General features: G+C 46.5%; 1 protein-coding gene and 1 long non-coding RNA gene across 13 annotated transcripts in view; one reads left to right on the top strand and one right to left on the bottom strand.

Annotated features, from left to right (window-relative positions):
* The window catches only part of SLC6A6 (solute carrier family 6 member 6), a 109,852-nt gene that overhangs the window by 38,212 nt on the left and 43,755 nt on the right, over positions 1 to 27,885 (bottom strand). For 3 of the 11 annotated variants that reach the window (XM_061357180.1, XM_061357182.1, XM_061357191.1), the window contains 3 exons: positions 11,021 to 11,056; positions 8,486 to 8,551; positions 4,550 to 4,606 (listed from right to left, as the gene is read on the bottom strand). The exons of 1 other annotated variant lie outside the window; for it this stretch is intronic. In XM_061357180.1, the coding sequence (XP_061213164.1) occupies positions 4,550 to 4,606; positions 8,486 to 8,540 (112 nt within the window). In that variant the 5' untranslated portion in view covers positions 8,541 to 8,551; positions 11,021 to 11,056. Of the gene's footprint in view, positions 1 to 4,549; positions 4,607 to 8,485; positions 8,552 to 11,020; positions 11,057 to 15,548; positions 15,726 to 27,885 lie in introns of those variants that run through there. 7 more of the 11 variants (XM_061357186.1, XM_061357190.1, XM_061357181.1 and 4 more) reach the window with 6 other exon arrangements.
* Positions 14,649 to 17,469, top strand: LOC133214361 (uncharacterized). Of its 2 annotated transcripts, none has more exons than XR_009726103.1 (2): positions 14,649 to 15,027; positions 16,459 to 17,469. It is a non-coding gene; the product is annotated as an uncharacterized LOC133214361 (long non-coding RNA). The 2 variants fall into 2 exon arrangements; XR_009726104.1 differs by lacking the exon at positions 14,649 to 15,027 and adding an exon at positions 15,516 to 15,652.

The following is a 27,885-nucleotide window of genomic DNA, read 5'->3' as shown; positions in this document are numbered from 1 at the left end:
AAACTGTTTATTCTTGGGGATAAACAATGAGGACAGATTTCTATCCCACCTGTGGCAGCTGTTTAAATGCAGAATCATAGAACCCCAGACTGGTTTGGGTTGGAAGGGACCTTCAAGCTCCTCCAGCTCCAACCCCTGCCACGGGCAGGGACCCCTTCCACTGGAGCAGCTTGCTGCAAGCCCCTGTGTCCAACCTGGCCTTGAACACTGCCAGGGATGGGGCAGCCACAGCTTCTCTGGGCACTCTGTGCCAGCACCTCAGCACCCTCACAGGGAAGAGCTTCTGCCTAAGAGCTCAGCTCAGTCTCCCCTCGGGCAGGTTCAAGCCATTCCCCCCTGACATGTCATACAACACCACTGGTGGAGGAGACCAATCCTTTCTTCTTCTTTGCCCCCGTGCCCCATGCACAGAACGCCTGATTGTTTTTCTAGCATACATTAATGCAAGGCAGAGTTGTGCAACACAGCACCGTGGGTGGAAACCAGCCAGCTCATTTGTACCAGGAAAACAGCTATTACACGCACGCGATCAGCAGCGTTAGCCCCATTACAGGGCTGTAAAGCCTGAGAAGGTCATGGAGCCCTGAGGACAGAGCCATGAGCTCCAATACTTAATGATTAAATGAGCTGCTTTTGATTTCAGTCTTGACTTTTCCTCCATGCTGGCAGTAATCATTGGAAAGAATATGACTCATTGAGAGAAATGAGCTGTAGACTATCTAGATATGGAGCTAAGGTGGAGCAATGACCCTTGCCACCAAACCTCACAAACTGCTCACAGACCTTCAGCCACCAGAGATTCCCTAAGCACCCCGAGGTTTAATTCACCGCTGGTGTTTTCTTTCCTTCAAAAATGGAACAGGAGCTTCAAGCATCTGAAGTTTCACACAGGAAATGATACCGAAACCACTGATGCGAGCAGAGCAAAACACAGCGTGTGTGTTGTGTGTGGTGTCTGCAAAGGATGTGCTAAAAGAAGAAGTGGCAAAGCTGATGACCAAGCTCAGAGAGAGCACGACTTTGCAGAGCAGGTCGGTGAACTGCAGACTTTCACACACGCAGACAAAGAAAAGCAAAGCTGTGTGGACACTGGGGTGTTTATTTGCTGTCATGCAGCTGGTGCCAGGTGCTGGCTGGCACGGCTGGACATTGGCATGTTTTGTTTAATCCCAGAACAGCCCTGGCTCCATCCCCAGTTCCAGTTCTGTCCTTGGACATCCCATGGCTGGCCAGAGCCACTCAATGTGCTCCTGAAGGGCATTTCAGAGGAGTACCACCATGACTTACAGGCCTCTCAGTGGGCATGATTTGGTCAAAAATCAGATTTCTGCTCCCTAGCATCTGTTTTGAAGGTCTGGGTTGGAAGTAAAACCTTTGGTATTGACCACTAAATCAATCTGCTTTAAATTATAACACAATTCAGGCTGATTCCCAACCAGAGGTGTATTTTCAGTTCACTCTCACCATGGACCTCTGACACGAGCTTTCACACACGGAGAGCTGTGCTCGGTTCTATGTCAGGAGATAGGAAAACCAAACAGCACCAGCACAAATACTTCACTTCTCCAGGGAAACTAACATGTAAACCACTTTCACATACCACGGCCCGCAAAGTGCAGAGCACACACCAAGCACAAACAAAACCCTGATCCCACACACTACTTGGACAAAAGCCCCATCAAATTCACCCTGCAACTGCTGCCTCCAAAGGGAATTTTGTAAGAGCAAGGCTGGCTCCAGTACAAGAAACAAGTAGCTGCAGTAGCTGCAGCCCTACCTTCATACCAGTGTCAATCCCACAGGCTTTTCTGTTGGCTTTTATAGGTGAGCATCCCCAAATACAGCATGACAACATATGAACAGCCTAAGGATTTTTTCTCCATCTCTTATCTTGTCAAACACACACCAGCTGATGGTTTTCATTGCAGGCTGCTTTTACAGTCCTGCCTTCACCACTAGAACCTTAACCTACTCCTGTTGACCCACTTCAGAGATGTAGAGCAGAAGAGATAAGGTTCTTGGTGCAGCTTCACCTAAGTGAACACGCTTTCACCAGATTCCAGTGTGCACATTGACTCTTAATACCTAAAGCAGGTTTCACTGTGGCTGCAGTTGTTTTTCAGGAGTTTCTTTGTGTGCAAAAGCTAATTACAGAAAGGTGGGAAACTGTCTGCAGTTCTCCCATAAATGATGGGGACATGGCAAACAGCCGAGGTAGCCATAAAAACACTCCGTATGTAAACTAAAGGTAGAAAGGTTTCCTTTGGTTTACTTTTCTGGGTTATTGTAAGGAAGTCACATGTGTGCAGTAGCTACATGAACCGCAGATAGCTCTGCAGAAGGAGAAACCTGGGCGATTCAGGTGTCAGATGGATTGCTTGAAATTCCTCATGTGAGTATTATCTGGCTATTCAGTTTGACTTGGAATCTATAGCTTGTGAACTGCAGGAACAGTGGAGAAGGGACCTTCAACCCTATAAGCAACAGTGTCTTCCACTGCTATATTCCCTCTACATGGCACAATACCATTTTCATGTTTGAAAGAGGAACACTCTTCTACATCATTTAAGAAGGGTCCATATGAGGAGAGACAACGGATGTTATTACAGAATAGGGAGGACAGCAATCACTAGAAAAAGTATATGAAAGCAAGCCTGTCTTGTTAAATCTTGATTTTAGAATCCTGCCTTGCATAAGAAGGGACAACAAAGGCTTTTAGTTACTCATATTTAGTCTTTCCTCAATCCACTACACTCACCCCATTGGTAAAGTTTACCTTCGACAGGGCCTGATGGGAAATCAGGTGTTTGCATAAGCAATATACTCCTTGCTGATAAAAGAGAGATATGGAGAAAACTCATCTTTGCAGAATGGAAAGAGGAACCCTACAGAACTATTCCCATATTTCTTCATTTTGTTTTCTATAATACCTAGATGATGGCTGACAATTCCCCAGACAGAGATGGAGATTCTGAGAGTGGTTTTGCTTTCTTTCAGCATAATTAAAATACCATTGTCCTGACAAAGGGTGGGTTTTGGCTAACCCCTGAGAATCTGCTACCCTGTAGAGCTCACAGATGCCCCTCTGCACATCCAAAGCTCTTTGGCAGGCAGCTGCAGGGCTGGGAGGGCGTTTAGCTGAGGAGCAGATGCTCTGTGCAGCATTAACTCCCTCACGTGGTTACAGCCACATGAGGAAACCCGCACGTAACGGCTGAGCCAGGGCAGTTGGTGGCTCACTAAATCCTAAATACCCCAAAGCTCTCTTCCAGGCTGCTTGGGAATGGGATTTGTAACTGAAACGGAAAAAAGGTAATCTTTACTTTATAAATACTTATTGTCCCAGTATAATTATGCATCACATTCTTCAACTGGTAATGACAACTGGCAACTTAATCAAGATTTTAGGAGATCTCAAGTGAAATCCTGGTAAAAATTCCAACTGGTTTCAGAGAGACCCAGATTTCACCTCCTAATCTCATCTGAGGCTACAATTTACATCATGATTTCGATCCCACGTGAGCAAACCCACTGTAACTTCATTGACCTTCAGGAGGTCACTCAGGTTCTGTGCTGGTACAAATGGGAGTGACTCCAACGCGGAGTGAGGACTCAATGACATGCACAGCATCAGGGATGAATCAGAATGGGAAGGGGGTATTAAACAGCACCATAAAATAATATAGGTTACAAGGGACTTTTGGAGGTCAACAGAGCCCAACCTCTTGCTCAAAGACAGGCCAACATCAAAATCACATTGGGTTGCTGATGTCCTTACGTGGATAAGCTCGGAAAACCTCCAAGAGCGGGGACCATGAAACCTCTGCTCAACCCATCCTACTGCTTCACTCCACTCAGAGTGAACATTTCTTCCTTGTAACCAATCTTAATTTCCCTATTGGACAAAGAAAGAAGATGAGGAGGAAAAGGAAGAAGAGGATTAACACAAAATGCCAAGACAATACCGAATGGAAGGCTCAAGGTTCATATTCTGATAGTGCGCTCATACAATACAAGCAGTTAGAAAGAAAAAGATAGAGAGGGTGTGTGCAGTGAGTAGGAAATGGGTAAGCTCCAGGTTAAGTATAAAATAAGCAACAGTCCCTGGTGGCAACACATCAAACAATACTCATTTTATTGTCAGAGTAAAAACATATTCCCTTCAGAAAACCAAACAAAAAGCCCTACTGAGTGTTACAATGCATGCCAAGCAATTACTGCTTTCCACAATGTGTCCTGTGACTCACTGTGACACAATAAATTGGCATATGGTGCTCATTCAGGGTATATAACTCACACATTTGCAATAGCTCTAAAGAGCTAATAGTTACTTGGGCTGTAGTTAGTCTGGGGGGTGTGGGGTGGGGTGTAATTTCCCCATGGCAATGCAATAAATGTCATGCTTATTATTTTATTATTATTATTTTAAAAAGAGATGGGTTTAGTGGCAGGCAAGTGTCATTAATGCCTGAAATCTCCTGTATGCTGGGGAAATCCATTCAGACAACCTCTGGCATGCAAAAGCACAGAAATAATTGGTAAATACTACCTGTGGTCTTCTGGGTCCAGATCTGCCTGATGCCAAGAGCAATCAAGTCCTTTTTGGCTGCAAAGGATAGGAGGGCACTCACTACCTTGCAGAAGGCACTCAGTAGCTGGCAAACATCAAGCTTGTTGTGTGCCAGCACCCCATGCAAGAGCAAACCCTGAAGTGCATACGACAGAAACGGTTCTCTTCACTTATGAGGGAAGACAACCTCCTAGAGAGACACAGAGCCAGCACCCCCTAAGGTGCCAAATACTCTCCCTGCTTGGGACAGGTGCACTTCTTACGGTTATCCTCCTTAAAAACCAGCTCTAACTCTTCTTGAAGAAGACAAAGAAACAACAAAGCATCTGTCTTTCACTGAGTCTGCCCAAGAGCATGAGCAGACTGGAAATCCAGGTTTCATCCTGAATATGGCATGAGAGATGCTGAAAAGGAGGGAAGAAACTGTGCAATTGCAAGAAAATTCTTCTCCAGTCATCAAGATTACTCAGAGGAGCATAGAACACACCATGACTTGTGAGTACCACCTAGAGAATATGGTTTCAGAGTGCTAATGGAGCTATCCATCATACAGAGATGATTTCATGGGGGAAAAAAAAATCTTTTCCAGGCAAGGTCTCCCTAACATCTGTATACATTTGACACAAGTCCAATGAAGCCAGTGCTTTATATTGCAAAAGCAGATCAGTAACACAGAAGTGTGAATAGAGGGAGACTGAGATGAGCTCTTAGGCAGAAGTTCTCCCCTGTGAGGGTGCTGAGGCGCTGGCACAGGGTGCCCAGAGAAGCTGTGGCTGCCCCATCCCTGGCAGTGTTCAAGGTCAGGTGTGGAAGATGCTGAAATCGTGCCTGAACCAAGACTGTCAGGGTCTGACCTCCCCTATTTTATTCTTATTGTAAGGATTCTTTGCTAGCACTCACAGATCTCCTCAGAAACATCACTGATTTATGAACCTGCTTGTTGCATCTCACCCATCCACCTCTAGGAACCTACCTGAGAGGGTGCAGAAGTACATAAAAAAGCAAGTAGAGCTCAGAGCTTTTTCCAATCAAAAGCTGTACTCATCTATGCAGAAATGCCACAGTATTCAGTTCACCCAAGGAGATAAAACCAGCAGTTAAGTAATAACCACCTTCTCCTCAACACAGACCCTCCCTCAGAGGAGGCAATGCTGCCTTTGTCCAGATCCCAAACACTTGTTCTCTTGTTGGGTAACCCATGACAGTGTTAAGTAGATTTTCATTATAGGGTATTATTTGTAGCTGCTGTTTTCATGAAGCAGCTGTAATAAACAAGTGAGATTTATGCCCCTTTTTCAATTGCTTGAAATAATTAGTGCTGAATTTAGACTCTGAAATAACCTTCTGATTTCTCTACTTTTTTAATACAGAAGCTACAAAGTGACCTACCACCACCAGCCAGCCTTGGGCCGGAACAGCACATGCTCCATATACTATCCCAAATGTGCTTAAGATGAGGAAATAACCTAAGTTCTCCAAACAACCCTTTAAAAATGAATGATGGTTGTGCTGGGTGGTTTTAACCATTGCACTGTGTGTTGCTTTGATCCAATCTCAACTATTCTGGTCTCATCAGGTGCAAATGGGTATCCTGGATCTGGATTACGCTGGTAAGCTCAATGGAAAACAAGTCCAAAACTGAGACCCAGACCAGCATTTTGCAGCTGACTTGAGGATTTAGACTATTAAAAAAGCCCTGACCTATGTAAGGCATGCAAACACCCAACTTGGAGCTTGCGGTTTGCTCTCATCTCTTCATCGTTTACTTTTTCCACTCATTCCCCTCCATCACAGCTCACTATTGACAGTCCAGATACTTCTTTAAAGAAGGCAAACAGGGTGCCCTCCCCAACCCAGTTTGGCAATTTCACAGCTCCTGTTGCATTTCCAACAAACCTGCTTCATGACAACACTGAGCAAACATCCTCTAAAAAGCTTTTCACACATAGGGTTTGGTTTTGTTTGTTTGCTTGGTCAGTTTTGTGATTCATCAGCATTACAGTATGTTTCTTGGCACTGATGCCATCATCCCTGCAGTCCACATTTCCTCAGTGCAATGGGAAAGGCAAGATGAAATACCAGGGGCCATAGCAGAACCCAGCCTGAATGGTTCTGCAAGAGGGGATGGATGCTGAGCAGATGTTGAGCTGACTACAACCCCAGGAGAGGTGAAGAAAAGATGATCTGCTGTGGGAAAGATCACATCAGGCCATGCATAGAAGAGACACAGCAACAACACTCTAATTGTATAATGAGAAAAGATACAAATTGAAGACAAGGAGAAAGCTAAACTTGCCAGTTTTTACATTATGAACTTTGAGAACTAGAGGAAGGAAAAGCTCAGGAACGTATGCAAACAGGAATGATGGAGCTGGGAAAGGAGACTGGAGCAATGTGCACAAGACAGCTGTAATATAAAATTGTAAGTACTTTGCTCTATACAGGATAAAACAGTAACAACTCCTGTGTAAATGACAGAATCCCAGGGCATTAAAACCAATACAGAGGAATACTATCTCAAATCATCCGTGGGCAAAATAAGTAAGTGGCATGCAATGGGGTGGGATTTAGTGCTAGGAAACATAAAGCCCTACATCTCAGGAGAGCAGTGCCATTGCCTGAGGAGCAGCTAAATGCACAGCTGTGAATCCAAGAGAGACCTAAAGGTGATGGCAGGTAAGACTAGCCATGTAATAGACTTTCTCCATGTGATGCTGCTGAGTGATGCAGGAGAAGGGTGAAAGGCTAAGCTATTTCTGGTTGCATACATACGAAGGGATGATATGGAAATCTAAAGCATAATGTTATGGCAAAACAACCACAGTGGATATAGTATGAGTTCAAGTCTTCACAGTTTAGAAAGGAGATAAAAAAATTAAAGGAAATACAAATAAGGACAATAAAAATGATCTAAGGAAAGAATAAGAGAGCTAAATTAATATAGTCTATAAATGAGAAGACTCCTGGGCTCAGATCCAGCTATAAATACCCTCAAGGTGCTGTGTGTAGAGGAAGGTAATTCATCTAGCTCAAAAGATAGTAGGACAAGAAGCAATTGCTTGGATTTTGGAATGGAAAATTTCAGGATATAGAATAAGAAAAAGTTATTTGAAGAGACACATCTGCTCACCAAGGCAGACTCCCAAGGTGATAGCCAAGGCACACTTACTGTATGCAACCAAGAACAAGTTGGATAATGAAGGGGATGTAGGAAATGCTGCAGTCACAACTTTCTACAGTCCAAAGAGATCACCACAGTCCAGCTTACTGATCTTTGAGTCTCTTTCTTTATGGGTTATCTGGAAAATTGCTCCTCTATTTAAAACAAAATAAAACACCCCAAACTATATATCCATGCAGTGATAACCCATCCACACCAGAGCTCAGAAATAGGGGTGTGCAGCACTCCAGTGTGTAACGCAGGTAATGGCAAAGCTCTAACTCTCTTCTGGGTATCCAGTGGTGTGTGCAATGTGAGTCTGCTGGGTGCTGGGCAGCAGAGTGTCAGCAAGACAAAAACTGCTGACCCAGCCGGCTGATGATTCCAAGCATCTCAACACTGAGGTGAAAGGCTGAAGTGGGAACTACCTCTTGTGATACTCATGGTGTTCCCCAACCTTGTGTTAAGAGATCCCGAGCGGAAGCTTTCAGTGGCACTACATAAGTTATGTACTTTGATTTATGGCTTCTGTACTTTGATTTATGATTAGCTGAAAACCCACACTAGCAGTATTTAACCATCCTCAAGAGCTCTAAAATACACTTGCATTAAGAATATAAAAATCAAAATCCCAGAACATTTGCAACAGGCCTTACAGTTTTCAATGACAAATGGGTATAGACAAACGTGAGGAATATAAAACCCAAGTACCATTATACCCCCCCTTAAACACATCCCATCCCAACTGCACTCACCAGTCGGGACTTCTGTCCCCTCCTCAATGTAGATGGGCAGTGGTGATTCCTCCATAGGATGAGGCACTGATGGAAAGTAATGAATTGTGGTAGTATTTGTCGCAAAGTGACTACAATAAGACGGTCCCTTTCTTATTATTACAACTACGTATGGCTGGTTACTGTCACAGGGAGTCCTGTCTCAATGTGGTCACTTCCTGTAGTGGTGACCAGACCAAATCACAGTCCTGAGGGGTTAATCCCCATCAAGCATTCACCGCTACAGGAGTCAATCAACCCCCTCTGAACATGGCCTGGAGAAGTCCCTGTCCTGGGTGCTTCACGATCCTACCACTTCACTATATCCTTACTATTCCCATCCCTGGAGTTTACCTCTCATTTGGAAGCTCACACAGTTGAGGAAGCCAAGGGCAGCCAATGCACAGACAGGCACAGAGTTATTGAGTCAAAGTCATAATATTTCATGCACAGAACCAGAAGAGAGAGGCTCTGATGCTCAAAGCTTGCCGTTAGCTATTGAAAAGCCACAGCAGGTGATGGAAGGCTGCACCACAAATGGCCTCTGGACCACAAACTTTTCATTGCTCATTCGTTTCAGACTATATGTATTGGACATAAGAAGCTCCCAATTACTTGTGATACTGAAATCTCCAAACAAAACCCTTCAGATCTGCACTGCACGCTTGCCTGCAGTTTCCAGGCACTACAGAGTCAGTGCTCTTTGGGTTCTTCTCTATTTGGAAGCTTCTCCCCTTAAAAGGTAGTTTTGTTGCACTATTTGACACTTAAATCTCTGGGAAGAGGTCTGAATTTCCTATGCTAGAGTGAAATAATGAGCTGCTATTGTTTTAAATGGTAACAAAAAATCTTCTGGATTTTGTCCTTCTCCGTTACCTTTTAAAAATGATGATGTACCTTCTCAAAGATACAAACTCTTAACCTAGTCTCAGCCAGAATTCCGGCTGCAGGGAAGGAGGATTCTTTAATCCTTTGTGGGGTATCCTTCACCTAATACTGGCTTTTTCTTTCTTTAGGGAAAGACTATGTTGTGATATGCATAAAACCAGCCGAAGAACACTTAGTTGTTTAAAGCTATTTTAAATAAAGTGTCTTACAACGTTTCTGCTAGCAACACAACCAGAATAAAGAGTGTTTTCAACAGATCCTTGACTAGCAACGGGCTTAATACCAACCCCACACCGATGCTTTCTTTGCAGGATGCAAAGTTCCCTGCCTTCCCCTAAGCCCACCCCTTGCTCAGGTGGAAGATGAAGGGAAGCACAGGGGAGAGGAAGAGCAGAACACGGTTGCCTACAGAACTACCATACAAGCCACAGAGATCATGGACTACCGGGGCGCCTTGCGCAAGCCACTTTCATCTAGAAGCTGAACTAACATTCCAGCTCAACAATAGCAAAAAACCATTTGTTACCACACGGCGTTTTTGCTACAGATTAACCAGCAGTTGCTACGCAAGCGGAATGGAGTGCTGCGATTCCGAGGGAGATGTTATTTATAACAGAATCAAACCAAATGTTGACTTATGGGCAATGAGCCTGAGGTGAGTGCTCGTGGGCTGGCCATGCCACTGGATGGAGAACATGCTTGGAAGTTATGCAAAGCAGGCCCTGCATTGGGAACAATGCAGTCGTTTTCCTTGCTAAGCTCATTTTGCATTAAGGCAATGAGAGTCTTCATCTATGCAGCCCCTTAGAACATTAAATCAGATTTAGTTACTAGGAAGAAATACCAGAGCAGAGCTTCCTGCACTCCTCAGGAGTTTTCAGATCTGAGAACCTCAAGCCAAGCAGGTCACTAGGTGGTGTGGAAAAATAAACCTGTTGTATCTTTCTCACATGGAGCTTTCTTGGTCCCATGAAGAATAATGCACCAGCTCCTCCAGACTGGGCTGTCGGCCTGGAGCCAAAGGCTTCCACAAAACATTGGCAACAGTATTCACCGATGGCTGGTGGCATCTACTCTTCTTGTAATGGGCATCACCAGAAGTTGTGGAAAAGGCCTGAAATACCTATAGGCTATTTGAGGCCAAATACGCAGATACACGCTCTCTCTTATCCACACATGCACACACTACACATGCACGCAAATAGCTCTATAGGCAGGACTTGGATTTTGTAGGATCCAAGGCAGAGAAGCTGACTCGTCACAGGGTTTGGGAATCAAGGACTCTGGGGTGCTAAAACCAGCTTTAAATTACAGGTCTCCTTTGCTTTGGGTAAGCCACTTGAACATTATCCCTCCAGGATTTACACACCAACTTTATGGGCATGCTGCTTAAACGCCTGCAAAGTGCTTTGAAATGGTTTCTAAATCCTGCAGTGATATGCACAGAAGAAGTGCACAGAGTGATTTAAGATAACAGTTGCTGAGCGTTATTACTGTGTAACTACAACCTATTTTTATACGCTCTATACTTAGTTTCTATCAACAGATGACAAACATTCAGTATTTGAATGTTTTAATGAGCTTTATGACCCTTTTGTAATTTCAGAAGCAAGCATAAATAACACTTACATGAAGAAGAGTCTCTCCTGAATGGGTTTTCTCTTCCTGTTTGGGAAAAAGAAAGAGAGAAAAAGGAAAAATGTATTTTAAAGGGAAAAAAAATGGTTCCAGCAAGGTGAATTAGACATGTGCCAATGTTACCATAAACAGTGTTTTCTGAATTTCATCACTATGAACTCTTGAAGAACATCAAGAGTGCAGCACTAGTGTCAAAACAAGAGACCATTTCTCACTTGTTCCATCCCATGTAAACCATCACAGGAAATTTGACTATATCCATCTCAAGAGCAAGGAAATTATACCCCAGTAGTGAATTAAAATGTAAATGTCCTGTGACTCATTCTTTGCTTTGGGCAACCTGGTCGAATGGAAGGTGTCCCTGCTCGTGGCAGGGGGGTGGAACTGGATGAGCTTTAAGGTCCCTTTCAACCCAAACCATTAGATGATTCTATGATCTGAAGCAAAAAAGGATGAACCTTTAACTACATTCCCATTCACTGATAACCTCATGGGTTGATATACGGGTTGCTCTCCAACCTGCGGGCAGCCTATCAACACCAACACCCTACGGCACGGTGCTCCAGCTGTGTTTTGGCACAGTGTGACTATATTTCCACAGCAGTGCTAAAGCACTGACCAAATTCAAACCCAGGTCAGGGATGTGAAGGTGTTCTTCGAGGCTGTGACCATTCTGGGCAACAGAACCACAACAGGAAAGCCAGTAACTGCTGAAGTGCATGAGTCTTCCTAGCAGCCCATAGGTTTTAACAGCTACTCATCCTGCTGCCTCCCACCCAACGCTCCCTGGCAGGATGTGGATTTGATTCATGCCCCCCTTCCACTAACCAAGCTGGTAGGTTCGGTGAATACTCTTGGGACAGGGTTTTGGGTCAGCACCAAGTGGCTTTTTGCTGATGTATCATAGAATAACAGAATGGTTTTGGTCAGAAGGGACCTTAAAGCTCATCCAGCTCCAACCCCTTGCCATGGGCAGGGGCATCTTCCACTAGAGCAGTTTGCTCTAAGCTCCGTCCAACCTGGCCTTGAATACACTGATAGCAAAAGACAGAGACTGGTACAGGTACAGAAGATGCTGCAGGACACCAGCCACAGCTTCAGAGTCAGACTGGCAGCACGGCAGCACTTCCAATGGCAGGTTTGGGAGAACAAAAGGACAATGAAGTGTGGCAGTTCCACTTAATTTCTACCACATTATCTTATATCAATATTAGCTACTCTGTAAGCAATTTAAAGGGTATTGCCTAGAGTTTACATGCCTTGGGATGATACTCAGCTAGCACAAATCAATTAAATCCATGGCATGACAACAGCTGAGGATTCAAGTAAATATGCATGTGTGGAAGAAATTCAACAGATATTAAATCACTGCATTTTCACCCTCACGCTTTGCTTCCCAAGGCCAAGGTCCCAATCCCACAAGCAGCACCCGCCCCCAGAGTGGCATGAGAATAAACTTCAGTTCTGTGTATGCAGCACTTGAAGGGGTCTGGACTCAGAATTACTTTAAAAAACATAACCCTGATCCATTCTGGTCACGTAAATTGAGTCAGTGATGAGAATTCGAAGGCACTAATCCTGCTGGGTAATCTATTCAAAGCTGCACTTCTTAAATGATCTACAATTTATTAGTATGACCAAACACATAAGCATTACTTGCAAAAGGCTTTAACTACCATGGCTTTCCCATCCATTTTTATGCGTTGTAATATGGTTAGAGTTAAAAGAAACAAAGCAGCATAATCTTTTCAGAGTCATTTGCCAGCATGGTTAAAAGCCCGGGTAGGGCACTAGCGCAGGGACTCCCCTTACTGGTGGAACTGGTAGGATTGCCACTGAGGCAAAACTATGGGGCACTGGAAAACCTGGAAGGGGCCAAAGGAAAATAATAGGGGGGTTCTGTTAAGTCTGAGATGCAGTGATGGAAATCCTGGGAGCATCACTGCATGGGAAACACAGTGTCAGCCTGCTGAAGGGCTCATGCTGAGAGTCTCCTTGGAAAACACTCAGCCCATAGGGCTTGGTTAGAAGCCACTAAGAGGTAGCTCAGTTTTGGTCAGACAGAGTATTGATTTAAGGAAAACTCATTGAGGTATTCCCAATGATCTGCTGTAAGACGAGATCCACACTGTGGCTTTACAATCAGGACTGTGCTCAAGCACTGGAGGAGGGTTCCCGAGCACTGTGCAGCAAGAATGAGCCAAGCTAAAGGGTCTTCCTATGCTCCCAGGGTGATGCTGCCCCTCTTTTGATACAGCACTTCACACAGACTGAAGCTTCCTGCCACAGCCCCAACATTTCCCCTCTGACACTTCAGAAACCTCCCGGCAGCCCCAAATCTACCAACAGAGAGGAATGCACCAAGTTTTGCTCAGTGAAATAAAATAGCAATTGACAGCATTTGAAGCATTCCAGATTCCTACTGGATTCTAGTCCAAGATCCTTAAACTTGAACAAGCAAACAAAGAATGCTTCCCATCACCACCCCGGATTTTAACCTGGCACCCCCCAACCTGCCACCAGCCTCTCAGTACCTCCAAATATCACAGTGCCATCTGCAAGCTCCTGCTTTCTGCACAGTGTGGCAGGGAATAACCCTAACCCTGCATGGGAGGAGCAGCAGGTTAATAAATTACAGGGAGAAGTGGCCTTGGCTTTGCTGCCAGTCCACAGGCTGGGGTCAGGGTCCCAAGCCATCCATGCGACAGCACCAGGAACCCATAGGGAGGGCAAGGAGCTGATCGCCCTCCTCAAATCAACCCGAACCATGAGAAACATGGGATGGAACAGAGGTGAAATGCAGGCAAATGAAGAGAAGAGAGAAAATTGTAATATGCAAAGCAGAAAAGAAGCAGTTGAAGAGGAAACACGAAGATGCTATCTCCGAAAGTGCCAAAAATAAAGTTTCCAGTGTCAGTTGAATCAGGGCAGCACAGACATCTTCCTGCCACACTCATGCTTCAGGCTCAGCTTACCCGTGGCCAGGGCCACTGTCGCACTACTGGCTGCCCCACTGCTTCCACGTTTTGCTTTAAACCCCCCCAACAACCTTCAGGGGACCCCCTGTAACACCCAAAGATAGGCAACACCTCCTCAGCTCACCCCAATGCAGACCTGGAGGTAAACACCCGTCTGTCAAAACCCAACAGGGATCTCTGCAGAGCCTCTGCCCTCTGAATTCCGCAGCAGCAGGTTTTAACGGGCTGCTACCCTCCAACATAAAGCCATAAAACCTGAACTGGTAGCAACTGTCACCGAGCCCTGAATCACACCCCCGGTGCCATGTTCCCCTCCCTGTTTTGCTGGTGCAAACCTCGCAACATTTCAACATACAAGCAGTAATAAGAGAAAAAAAAAATGCAGTTACCAAAATAGCCCCATGAACGTAACCGGCTCCTCTGGGCACATTTTCTTAATGCCTTTCCCAATACGGTTACAAAAATGGGAACTAACCAAAAAACTCCATCTTTACACCTCGGCACCAGCCGTGCGGCGAGGTTGTGTTTGGCTGTGTTTGTCTGGATCCTCTCCTCCTACTTTTTGCTCACCGGGGCTTTCCTTTAACCGTGGCTCTTGTTAAAACAGCAGAAACCGGCTTTTACAGCCCTTAAATACAAAGTTTTGCCACTCTGGGGCGAGCCCAGCTTGCCTTCTGATTCTGAAATAACACACACGCTGCGCCTATGTGAAATAAATTCTCCCATGTTCTTATATGGAAGCCTTGCGAGTCCTCCCACACCCGCCGCTTGTTACGATATCAGGCAGAGATGGGCACTCGTTATCTAAAAGCCAGTGGGTGAAATTCGGATCCGAATTACCCCAAGACGACCCCAGAATGTCCACCCCTTGTTGAGCTCGCTCCCCTGCTCCGTGCAGCCCCTGCGGGTTTTATTTCCAAGCTCCAATCGCAACTTTGATTTCAGCATGCCCCCCAAAACAGCAAAGTCAAAGGAAAACGAAGGGGATAAAAAGGAACCAGAAGAGGTGTTACCCACCAGGTAGGCCCGTGAGCATCAGATGGAGCATTGCCGGGACCAGCCTCTTCCCTTGAGGTTAGCGCAAGGCAGCCAGAGAAAATACAGCGCGGAGGGGTGGGATGGCAAGAGAAGGGTAAAACGAGCAGGGGAGAGGCGCGGGTGATGTGCTGGAGGGACCGACAAAGTTAACGCAAAGCGGGGTGTGGAAATAAGCAGCGGGGTGGAAAACCCCCTCCGGGTAACGAGCCCGAAGGGAGGGGGTGAAGGGAGAAGAATGGATAAATAAATACACGGAGGCAGAAGGGAAAGCGCGGCCGGGGCACCCCGAGCCGGCGCGGACAAAGGGAGGACGCACCGCTGCCGCTGCCACCCTCCGGCCCCAGCCCGGTTCGGTTCGGTTCGGTTCAGCTCCGCCGGGCGCGGAGCGGCCGCTCTTTGTTCGCCGTGGATTGGATCCGAATCCGGATTCGCACCAGCACCAGCCCCAGCCCCAGCCCCAGCCCCAGCCCCAGCCCCAGCCCCAGCCCGGGAGGCGCCGGTACCTGCGTCCGCCGGCCGCGGTTCCTGCGCGCCGCTAAGCCCCTGCGGCGCGTCCTGCGGAGCGGAGCGGTGCGGCGCGACTAGCAGCGTCGAGCAGGAGGAAACGGTAATTTATAAGCGCTTTCTTCCTGACCTCTCGTGTCTGTTGTCTAATGAGGGAGCTTTGAGCATCACCCATCCTGCTGAGTGGAAAAACACCGGCACGGCCTCTTCTTTGCTGGGGAGGGGGGAGCCTAAAGGAAGGGGTGTGGGGAAGGAGGGGCCATGCCGCAGACACGGCGGCGGAGCCCGGGCTGGCAGGCGGCCGTGGGGCGGCGGGGAGGGGCAGCGGCCGGGGAGGTGTTGGGGGGGAACCGACCAACGTCCCCCTGCTGGGAGCGGAGCCCGGCCTCGTCCCGCGGCTGCCGGCCGGGGACCGTAGCGAGGGAAGGAGGGAAGGGAAGGAGGGAAGGCGAGCGGGCTGCCCGCCGCGGCGAGCCGTGCTCTTTCGGTTTTACCCGTTTAAAACCGGGGTATTTTTGATCTGCACACAAAGAGCGCCCTTCCCGCACACAAAGCATCCCCCCGGCGCCGGCGCTGGCACCGGCCCCGCGCTTTGCTCCTCCGCCGCCGCTTCTCCCCCTCCGGAGGGGCGGTGGGAGCTCGGGTTCCAGACCCGGAGTGGCTCCGCAGGGCTCCCCGGGCAGTTGGCCTCGGCAGCCGTCCCGGCTGGAGGAGGAAACCCATTGGGAGCGTGGCCTGGCAGGTGCTTGGGAGACCGGGATCTCCCCGCTCTGCTCTGCCTGCTTCCAGCCCTGCTCGTAGCTGAGAAGCAAAGTACGGCCGGGGCCGCCCGCAAGGGAAACGAGCAGGGCAGCGTTTTGTCCTGCCTTGGGTTCCACCACACCGAAAGCCGGTGCTTTTCTCCTGCAGACGAACGTGTACCTGCCTCAAATACGTCTTGCTCTCCTACCTGCATCTCCTCTAGCTCTGTTAATGGAAGGATACGGCAGCATGGACACTCGCTAGGCGTTTTCATACAGGAAGATCTAGTGAGATGCTCTGTACTGCAAAATACCGTTTGGATCGTGGGGGGCAGTGTAGATGGGAAAAAAAGATTTTGGGCAGGAGTCCCTTGCACTGGGAACAGTGGAGACAGACTGAAGAAGAGTGAATGGCCCCCCACAGCCGTGCTCTCACAGGCTTTCCTGGATACACCACAAACGAAGGCAGCAGTCCCTGAGCAGCATAACTTTGGAGCGCAGCATTTATGCATAGGCTGCTCATGGATTCAATTCCACCACAGGAGTATTCAGAAGAGCCTGGTTTCTTTGGCTGGTTGAGGTCAAAGCTGCACCCTTCAGAACCCTCCTCACTAGCAATGCCCGGTGCCAAACACTGCACTCGGGGCTTTTCCAGTATCTGAGCTGATTTGACAAGTGAATAGGTTTTTCACTGATAAATAGGTCCAGGTACAGGATATGTGCAGCTAATCGATGACTTATCTCCACTAAACTAACATGATGTAGTGCATGCTGCCACCTATGTCTCCTGATTCAGGTTTCTGTACTGCACCTTCAATTTGTGGGCATCCTTTGCTGGAGGCATCTTGTGAGACTCCACAAGGGACCACAAACAGTCGGGGGTTTTAGGAAGGACCACAAGCTCTGGTAGCCCCACAAGGGAATTAAGCCAATCATTTCTCACCGGCTCAGCACGAGGATGCCTTGATGCAGATGAAGAACCAGCAGTCACACTGGTGAAATGTAAGTAGTGGCTGGAGCCTCATCTGTGCTGAGGATGCTGCCAGCACAGCTGTACCACTGACAGCAGTGGAATATTTTGCTCAAGTTCTCTAGAGGAATCAAAGCCTGTATTTTCTGTCCCTGGCTGTCTCTTGTTCTGTTGCTCCTCACTCATTAAAAGGAAATTCAGCCACACAAAGCACATGGTTTGCGTCTGTGTCGAAAAGAAAATAAATGTTTGGGGTAAAAACCCAACAGCCAAAGCTGGTTTGAAGTCAGAGGCATGTAAACAGTACCTGGAACTAAGTGGAATCATCATAATAATGATAATAATGAGTCCTTTTGTGTCCTGATGAGTACTGGGAGGAACGCTGCCTTAGCTGCAGCACCGTATGGCAGCACTAGTGTCTCTGGCTCCCTTATGTAACCCAAATCACAAGTTAGAGCCCAAATTACAAAGCACAAGCATGTGTGTAATAGTAACCATATAAATGGTGCCCGGAGTGACTATCCTTTTCCTGCAGGTCTGGCTTTAATCTATTATTATTTTTACTTCTGCAATTGTATTGATTTCAATGGGCACTAGTGCCGTTCATAGTGCAATCAAGCCTAACCCCTCAAAAACTCCACCATGAAGACATTAACCCAAACCGAACTAAGACAGGCCAAAATCACTCTGCTTACAGGTAGGCATAGTAAAAATGACTGGTATACCGGATCTTGCATGTATCCAACGTTGATTCTTCCCTGTGAGGGTGCTGAGGCGCTGGCACAGGGTGCCCAGAGAAGCTGTGGCTGCCCCATCCCTGGCAGTGTTCAAGGCCAGGTTGGACACGGGCTTGGAGCAAGCTGCTCCAGTGGAAGGGGTCCCTGCTCGTGGCAGGAGGCTGGGAATGGATGAGCTTTAAGGTCCCTTCCATCCCAAACCAGTCTGGGATTCCAAGATACTATAAAAAGCAGACTATCATCTCCCTGTGCTGCTTTGCAGCAGGTTTTTGCTGCCCAGCCCAAGGCATGGGGTAGCAATCACCTTCCTGAGCATTTTCCCTTTTTCTTAGAGATTATTTTTGCCATTAGCATGCTGAGCTGCTTTCTGGAGCTGTAAGGTGCTGGGTGCCGATACAATGAGCACTTCTTGTCTCTGTTTAATCCAATAACATCTCTCCTCTTCTTAATCCACACGTCTGGGTCACAGGGTTTAAAAAAGACACTGGGCCAAATCCCATCTTGGCTACAAGGTGTGGAAATCTACTGGGAAGGCACAAAAAGTCAGGAGAGATTCACTGGATGTGTATCCTATAGAAGAGGTCTCAAGGGGCAGGGATGCGAGTGCCTCATTTTGCAGATGGATGTGTATCCATAAAGGGTATAGCAGAGTTAGATCAGATTTCTGTCCCATGAGGTGGAGGGAGGGATATACACCAGGATCTAAATTATGTTCACCAGCAAATCCTCATTCATTTTAAAATTGAAATGGATTTAATATTTCTTCATCATTTTCAGGAGAAAAAACTTGTTTCTTTTCAATGCTGCTGGAGATTGAAACCTCACGTTTTTGGTGTTTTATGGACTCAAGACCAAGGAGGAGCTTTTGCAGGAAGTGGGAAGATTTTACATATAAATATTAAAACAAAAAAAGCAAAACATATCCAGGCACAAAGTGCAGCAGAAATCGAGGGGGCAAGTGGACAGCAGTGCCTGTAAAGAAGGGTATAAGCAGGAATGCCAAAAGGATGGTCTGAATGAGCCCATTGCATGAATGATGCTCCAAACACAGACTTCCTATACAAAGCTATATGGGAGCAACCTTCAGGGTTCTCCTGTAGAGCAAAGGATCCCAGGCTTGAAAAAGGGAGGCAGATTTTGTAAGGGATTTGCACGTCATGCAGTGACCCTGGATTGCAGATTTTAAGCATTACTAAACTGGGAAATAAAATTGTTGGCTTTTGCTATTACATACCAGGATATCTCTCTAATCCACACAATCCACTAAGTTGCTGTGGCTTTAGTCCGTGTTTATTTTAGATGAAATTATGGTCTGGGCAGTTAATTTTTCTTAGTTTATCCATTTAACTCATATAGAAGATACCAACCAGAACTCAAAACATGACCTATGGTTTTGGTACCCTCCCTATCGTGTGAACCTGCTGCTGATAGAACCCCCCACCAAGTTTAAAAGTCAGTCACAAAGGCAACTCAAACCCATAGGTCTTCTTGAAAAATAGCCCCATTGGCATTAAATTATCTGATTTTAATGCTACGAGTGGCCTGTTTTGCTTATATTTTAGACTGCCTATCCATGATAAGATCGCCTCCATCGGTCCTTGCCTTACATCAAGCTGATTAGGTATTAATTTGAGGCACATTTGAAAGGATGGAGCAGGTCCTTTCTGAACACCAGCTGAGTTTAGAAATGCCTATTCCTTTACAGGGGCTGGTTCCTTAGGTGAGGAGCAAACCCAGAGGACACAAACAGCCTGGAACCCAAGTGGTCATACAGGCTTTTGGAAGAAGTGTCTCAAGTTGAGTGGCAATCGGCCACCTGGAAATAAAACCCCTCTCCTTTATCCAAAGGTTTTCAGTGGGATTTTCAGCAGCTTCGGAGCAATTTAAAGTCCTTGAAAGGAAGGCACTACAGAAGGAAAACCAGAAGTATTATTAAAGGATGTCTCCAAAGTGAAAGCCATAAAAATGAGCTAAAGCCAAACAACAGGTATCTGTCTCCTGCATGGTTTGCATTTGTGAAGTCACTTCTAAACCAATGGGTTTTTTCTTCACTGCTGCTACTGGGAGGAACAATAAAAGATGAATAAATGAGGTTAAAGTAATCTAATTAAAAATTAAGCAACGTGCTTTCATCTTCCTTCCATATCCACTCATTTGGGATCGAACTTACACGAAATAGATAAAAATTCAGTGAGGATTTTGAAGGACAACTGTTTCCCTTTAAGATTAATGATAAACACACTTGTGTGTTCAAGGGAGAATAGATCCACTGTTATGTAAGGGGATAAAGAAACAAAATCCTTTTTTTCCCTTAAATTAAAAGAACCAGGATGCGTGCGGAGTTTCGTTCATCACCCCAAATTCAGGAAACCCATCTTCTTTCACAACCGCATTCCTCATGCTGGGATTGATGGCTTCCAACTTTGAAACAGAATCACAGCAATTAAAAGACAGAAAAGATTTGTTTCTTTGCTTTGACCACACTTTGCCACAATAGATTGTGCCCTGGGGAAGATTCTGCAGCACTTGCCCTGGGCAGCAATCTGAACTGGTGCTCATCTTTTCCTTTTCTGCATTAGTAAACCCAGTTATTGCACTTCCCAGTTGGTTTTAATCTGCTTCCCTCATACTAGATGTATGGTAACTTCTTTCTTTTAACCACTTTTTAACCTGAACTAGTACATAACAGCTCCTATCAAATCTTATCAATGCCTGCCTAAATTTGCCCAAAATGGGACAAGATCAACAGGCAATGGAGTTATTTAATGTTGTCATTGTCCTTTGTTGGCTCATGTGTATATCAGATATCATACACATATATATGTATATATGATATATATGTATGATGCATATATTATATATATGATATATATGGATATATGAGCTATATATGAGGTATATACAATATCTGATATATATGGCTCATATACATATCAGATTATCATATATAGTCTGCAAAAAAACCCAACCAAAACCTCATTTTCTACCATATAACCTGCATTTTCCACTTCTGCATTTCACAAAAGCACTCACACCACAACTTCTGCAGCAGCAGTTGATACATAAAGTTCCTCTTTACCACATGAATTCAGTTTTCCAAAAGAAGGCAAACGAAGGCTATTAATAACCAAGATAGAAAGCCCTGAAAAGGCGGAGCCTGAATGTACTTGCTGCAAGAAAATAAAGTCATTTTGTTGGATCTAAATCCGGAGCCATTATTTGACACAATGCAGAGCAGTTTGGGATTTGCATAGAGAGGCACTGCTGAATTAAGGTAATAGTCACCAACCATGTCCCAGGCTGGACACCCAGAGCAAGAGCAGCAGGTCAAGGGAGGGGATTCTCCACTTCTGCTGTGCTCTGGGGTGACCCCCCCTGCAGTCCTGATCCAGCTCTGGGGCAACAGCACCAGAGGGATGTGGAGCTGTTGGAGTGAATCCAGAGGAGGCCATGGAGATGCTGCGAGGGCTGGAGCAGCTCTGCTCTGGAGCCAGGATGAGAGAGCTGGGCTGGGGCAGCCTGGAGAAGAGAAGGCTCCTGAAGGGGAGACCTTAGAGCAGCTCCAGTGCCTAAAGGGGCTGAAGGAAACCTGGAGAGGGGCTTGGGACAAGGGCCTGTAGGGACAGGCCAAGGGGAATGGCTTGAACCTGCCAGAGGGGAGACTGAGCTGAGCTCTTAGGCAGAAGCTCTTCCCTGTGAGGGTGCTGAGGTGCTGGCACAGGGTGCCCAGAGAAGCTGTGGCTGCCCCATCCCTGGCAGTGTTCAAGGCCAGGTTGGACACAGGGGCTTGGAGCAAGCTGCTCCAGTGGAAGGGGTCCCTGCCCGTGGCAGGGGTTGGAGCTGGAGGAGCTTTAAGGTCCCTTCCAACCCAAACCACTCTGTGACTCTATGATACTTCTGCATGAAAGCAGCACGTATGTGTTTGGATGAGCTGCTTGGAATTTTGTCTGCAGAGTAAACCCTGCTTGCACATGTTCTCATTTGACATTTCCAACCCTGAAAAGTAAAGCTTCACGTCTGAGCAGTTTAAGTGGCAATCCCTCAGTGGAGTAAGCCCTCTGTTAGCACTACTCCAGGTGATACCAGGCATGACAGCGGAAAACAGTCCAGAAACGTATGGTGCTGAGCTCACTGATGCCATGGAGAACCTCTCAGTTTATGTGAGTGATCCAGACAAACCAATGGGTTAAACTCATCGAAGAGCAGTGAATTCATATAGGACTCACATTTCTTTTTATTTGCTTATGGATCCCTCTACACCCTTCCCTCTCAAAGTGATGATGAAACTCTTTTGACTAGTGTATAAGGATGACTTTAAAGTACCTACTTTATCCTGACAAATTCCATTGGCAGCTGTAGGCAAACACTAAGAGAAAATACTGTAACAAACAAAACCATTCCCAAATGGCTGCTTTTACTGGTTCAGGTGGAGAGAATTTCTAGCTAGGTGAATCAATGCACTGCAAGCAGAGAGGGAAAGGGCTGCAAATGCTTGAACATCTGGAAGAAACAGATCCCAAACAAACCCTGCAAGCTAGCCAGACACTGCTCATCCAGTTTTAGGTGATTTTAATTAACCAAACTGGAAAGCAAACATGTAATCTAAACTCGAAACCACAGCACTTTGGTTTTCCGGACTACCCATCCAAATGCAAACCAAACAGCTCGCATCTGCTGGCTGGGGAGGCAGAGCTGGCGTTGGGACCTTTGCTTTCACCCAGCCAAGCAGTGTGTCAGCATCTGCTGTACCCTCACTTGGGATGGTTCTGATGGCTCCAGGCACGTCTGTGCCTGCTGTCCCCTGGCACAGCCTGGGCACAAGCACTTAAGGCATTGCCTGCATGCTCCGAGGAGGGTGCCTCGGCTTTCACCTCCACAGCAGCACGTTGCTCCGGAGGGCAGCAATGTCACTGAGCACATGGCTTGGGTGACCTTGAGCCTCCCGCAGCAGTTACCTTTTCTGGGCCTTTGGCATGCTCTCAAGTGATCTTTAAGCTAGAATCGCCACTGCCTAAAATAAATCCAGCAATATTCCCTGCGGCATCCCTGCGCTTCTCCTTCAGGATGCCGGGCTCTTACCTCCTAACCTGGGCAGATGCAGGGTTTGGAAAGGTTACCCGGGTGCTTCCCGAGCAGTGAGCTCCTCAGTGTTAGGAGGAAAGGCAGAACTTTAGGGTGTTTTCTTGCCTGTCTCTATATGCTGATAGTGTGGGGATGTGCCGCACTGTTCAGAGGTGGCCTTGACGATGGTACTTCTACAAGGTGTTTCCTCCCCGCTCCCAAGGACTGTCCCATTTACGGAGAATGGAAGCTGGATCAAGGGGGATTGCTTCTCTGACCTTTGTCAAGCCTTTGGTGTGGGGCCTGTGGTGGAAGGGGCTGGGGTGAGGGACAGAGCTCCCACATGGCTCTGGAGCAAGCAAACACAAGTGCTAAGGAGACAAAATACCCCAAATCCCATGGACTGCCTGGCCAATGCACACACATGTGGCATTCCCAGCTTTCATTCTGAAGGCCCAGAATATCTTCATCAAGTCTTTCCTTTCTACAAGCCCAGCCAGCAGGAAGGAGAGTTGACCGGAGTGACGGATACAACCCAGGATTCAGAAGCAGCTACCGCTTTAAGTTTGGCTCTTTACTGGTTTTAGAAGTACCTGTTGCTTAAAATAAAAGATTTCTGATCTTCCCTTCATATCCAGTTAATAAAATTTGCTATCAGTTTCTTTCAAACGCCCATCTAGCACATAATCACAAAGCTGTGCTCATGTAAAGCAATGCACATCAGCTTCTAAGGTCTCCCTCAAGCTACCCAGGCCTCTCAGTTGCTCAGGTTTGTGGGGTTGCATCCTTGCAGAGCGCAGCTGCTACCTGCCTGTTCCGGCCAGAGCAATCCCACTTCGTTGTTTCCACATGGGAGGATGCAGAGAAGGGACGGGGTAGAACAGGCTCAGCACCTCCAATTCCTCTGTAGGTCCTGTGTAGCCATGTGGAAAGGAGCATGGCATTTATGGAGGCACATTCACTGGCTTGCTGGACCTCAGGGTGCAGCCACCATCTCCAGCTGGACCAGTGGACACTGCCACGTGCCCACTCCACAGGTCTTAAACACAGGTTGCCCCCCAAGCTGTATTCATGCTTTGCAGTCTGAATTTCACTTTCCCTTTGAGAGCCTAAGCTCCCAGTTCTGCCAGTAAGACCCGGGTTTGAATGCAGGTCATGTTTCTGCTGTTCTCCATCAGCATCACAGCTGTTTGCTCCCAACAGGAAGACAGATATTCTTGTAAGAGCAGAAGCATGAATTATGTCAAACTTGCCTTGGGATTAATTTTCAAGGGTACTGTGAGTCTGTTTGCACAACAAAACTGAATGGTTCATGTCGCCTCCACGAGCGCTACAAAAGAGGGTGGCTCTTTTAAATGTCAGCAGATACCTGGAACGGGAATTGCTTTCCATAAATCCCTTGGAAGCTGTTGTTGATGTTGATATTTCTGTCTAATTGGACCCAAAGTTCAGTTTGGTAATTTCCATTATACCTTGCTTTTAGGTACAAGCAATTAGCTTAACAAAACAGTAGATAGGATCTCTGCTGTGTTTGCGATGCCTGATGCTGACTCTTACCTGGTGGGAAATGGCTTTGGAGGAGCACAGCCACGTCATTGTAGCTGTTTACATCACATTTCTGACAGGCCTCCACCCTGCTTTCCCCATCTGTACTTTGTTTTTCATGAATAAAGGTCGTGGCATTGGCATCACAAACAATACTGTTGCTTGTAGAAGGAATTCAGCTGTCCCCTCTGGGCCATGAAAGAATCCACATGATGGGACAGTAATGCACTCAAATGGTGGCAGGGCAGAAATCAAGAGATGGAAAAGAAGATGAAGACTCACGGAGATCTCTGCAGGCCTAAAGGGATCCTACAGGAAACCTGGAGAGGGGCTTGGGCAAGGGCCTGTAGGGACAGGCCAAGGGGAATGGCTTGAACCTGCCACAGGGGAGACTGAGCTGAGCTCTTAGGCAGAAGCTCTTCCCTGTGAGGGTGCTGAGGCGCTGGCACAGGGTGCCCAGAGAAGCTGTGGCTGCCCCATCCCTGGCAGTGCTCAAGGCCAGGTTGGACACAGGGGTTGGAGCAAGCTGCTCCAGTGGAAGGGGTCCCTGGCCGTGGCAATAGTAAACAGTTTAGATGGTAATTCCTTGGTTTATCTCAGCTAAAGTCTTATGGAAGATATGGTTCAAACTAAGAATTGTCTGAATAATAATTAATACTGGTTTTTAACACAGTATTTTAGTGTAATCCCAGAAATCATAATTTAAGGAGCTCTTCCTTGTTGCAAAGCCCTCAGGATTCACGTGGCAATAACCAGTAATCAGATAAAATAGAAGCAATTAATAAAGCATTTCATCATTAGACAGATTTCCAACACCGGAAGATCCTGCAAATCACCCAGCAGGTTTTACACATCCTCTGGCATTTGGGATTTTGTCAGTAATGAGAGCCCAGTGAATGGCGAATACAAGTATAAGGCTTAAAGCAATGTCACACAGGCTCAGTGTGCACAGAAATAGTATTTTAAGGGACTTGTTCAAATTTAAACCAAACTGTTTCTTTTCTTTATAAAGCATTCTTCTCTTGATTATGGACAGAATGAAAGTTGTCCCAAAAGAAAGAGGTTTTAAATAGAAGCCCATCACACTCCTGTTTTCCCTTAGCATTGACTAAGAAGCGGTTGAGGTTACATCCCCATTTAAGGTTTCCACACCTCTTTGCACTGTATTTCCTCCATGAAGTTTCATAACTTCTGCTAACTGGGTAGGCCTGGGAGGTCTGCAGAGCACATCCATGCTCTCTAGGAAGTGGTTTTGGTGCTGCTCTAACAACCTGAAAGCAGTATCAAGTAAGCAGAGGTGCTGCTCAGCAGACAAATAACATCAAACTCTTGTCTGTACACCCTTGTAATTATTAAGAATGGAGGCAGCAGTTATGATGATCAAGCCTAATACCGTCCAAAGAAGGTTTTGAACATGAAGCTCCTTTAATTCACCCTTATGAGATGACCTCTGAAGGTCCCTTCCAACCCAAACTATTCTATGATTTGATGAGTCGGGGACCATCTGATGAAAAGTCCTAAAGAAGCACAAGGTATCCCTGCTGCAAAGCTAAGGCTTAAGCTCTGAAAAACAGAAGTGTGCTTAGACCAAAGAGGTTTTGAACACAGAACCCGAATCATGGCAATGCACACTGCCAAGCACTTCATCTGCCTGCTGCTGTTTACGTTTTTCAAATCCACATGGAGTATTGTCAAGGACCTTGGCTACCTTTCCCTGTCACTGATCCAAGGCTGTTTAAGCTTTCTCCAGAACTAGTCCCTGTTGCCACTCAGTAGTTTTTGCTGTTGCTTTTGTTTGCCGTTCATCTCTGAATTGCTTCCAGCCCTCAAGGATCTTTCTGGTATCAGAACAGGGTTATTTCAGGCAGTGTTTTAAGGGCATTGAAAGAAGGTCTAAGACTCCCTCCTCCACGACTCTTACAAAGTCAACCCATATCCTTTTGATTTCAGACCTTGTTTCAGGTCTGCACAAGAACAGCTTTGCCATCTCTGATGGGGTATGGCTGCTTCATTTCCCTTTGGATTTGATTTTTCCCGGTTTTCTGGAGAGGTTTCACACAGCTTGCCACCACAGCTCGAGTGGACAATAAAAACATGGATGGGAACTCCTCCAAAGGACGTGTTTGAAAGGAGCGCTATGCCAGGAACATCATTACCAGAGTCCTAGCAACTAATCCAGAACTGATGCCATAACTTTTATGTGTACCAGGGGCACTGGAACCCATACTGAAATACTTGGCAAGTCTGCCCTTAAATTAGGATATATTCTATTGATATTGGCTGTGATCGACCACAACATTCCTTGGTTTTGAGGTAGTATTTCTGAAGGGGGAGGGCTTGCGATGCCAGTTCTTGTCATATGTTTTCCTGTCTCACCCTATCTCCAAGCCCAGCTAATCTGATGATATCCAACTGCCCTAACGAGCTGCATCTACTTCTAGACTGAAGCGCTGACAGCTGCCTGTCCTATTGCCAACAAAAACTTTGGAGACAACTGTATCTCATTCCTGCAACTACGCAAATTGCTCAGTTTCCAGCCCAAGTATGAGATGTAATGAGACTTCTTTTCATTGATCCAGGTCTATAAAAAGGTGTGTCAAGAATGTACTCAATCATTTCCTCACGTGCAGCTTAATATCTCAGCTGGAAATGAAGTTTCTGTCAACTGGTTACAGAGGAGAAATCAAGGGCTCGTGTCCATTATAGCAGAGGTACAGTCACATGGGCTAAGGTCACTGAGAAGGACATGTTCCTCCAATTAATGTTGGCATGTGTTTACTTATATTTTTATACATTGGTAATTCTTCCATTTGCTGCTCTTGCATTCAAAGCACATGTCAAGAGTTTCAGCTTGTTCTTATTACCTCTACTCTGGAGCCAGGCTGAGAGAGCTGGGCTGGGTCAGCCTGGAGAAGAGAAGGCTCCTGAAGGGGAGACCTTAGAGCAGCTCCAGTGCCTAAAGGGGCTACAGGAAACCTGGAGAGAGGCTTTGGACAAGGACCTGTAGGGGCCAGGCCAAGGGGAGAGACCCACAGAAATGCTGATCTTCATCCAAACATGGTCAGAATAAACAGAAGCAACACTCCACTGAGAGCTGATCAGTGCAACTCATCTCCAGGCAGGAATAAGAGTTTTCCTTGTCAAAAGAAAACCCACATCTACCCTCTGCCCCTCATAACTTTTAGGACTTGTCAGATTCCAGGAATCATGGAAAACACTCCTGAGCCAGGGGCTAAGGAGCAGCAAAACTAGGGAAGCACAGCTACTCCTGGCTTAGAGCAGC

The sequence above is a fragment of the Neopsephotus bourkii genome, unplaced genomic scaffold (genome assembly GCF_033783945.1).
Source record: "Neopsephotus bourkii isolate Nb327-2 ecotype Australia unplaced genomic scaffold, CSIRO-AGI_Nbou_v1 NB_887, whole genome shotgun sequence".
Classification (NCBI taxonomy): domain Eukaryota; kingdom Metazoa; phylum Chordata; class Aves; order Psittaciformes; family Psittacidae; genus Neopsephotus; species Neopsephotus bourkii.
The sequence above is the reverse complement of the archived record's forward strand: the minus strand, read 5'-3'. Positions and strand labels throughout refer to the sequence as shown.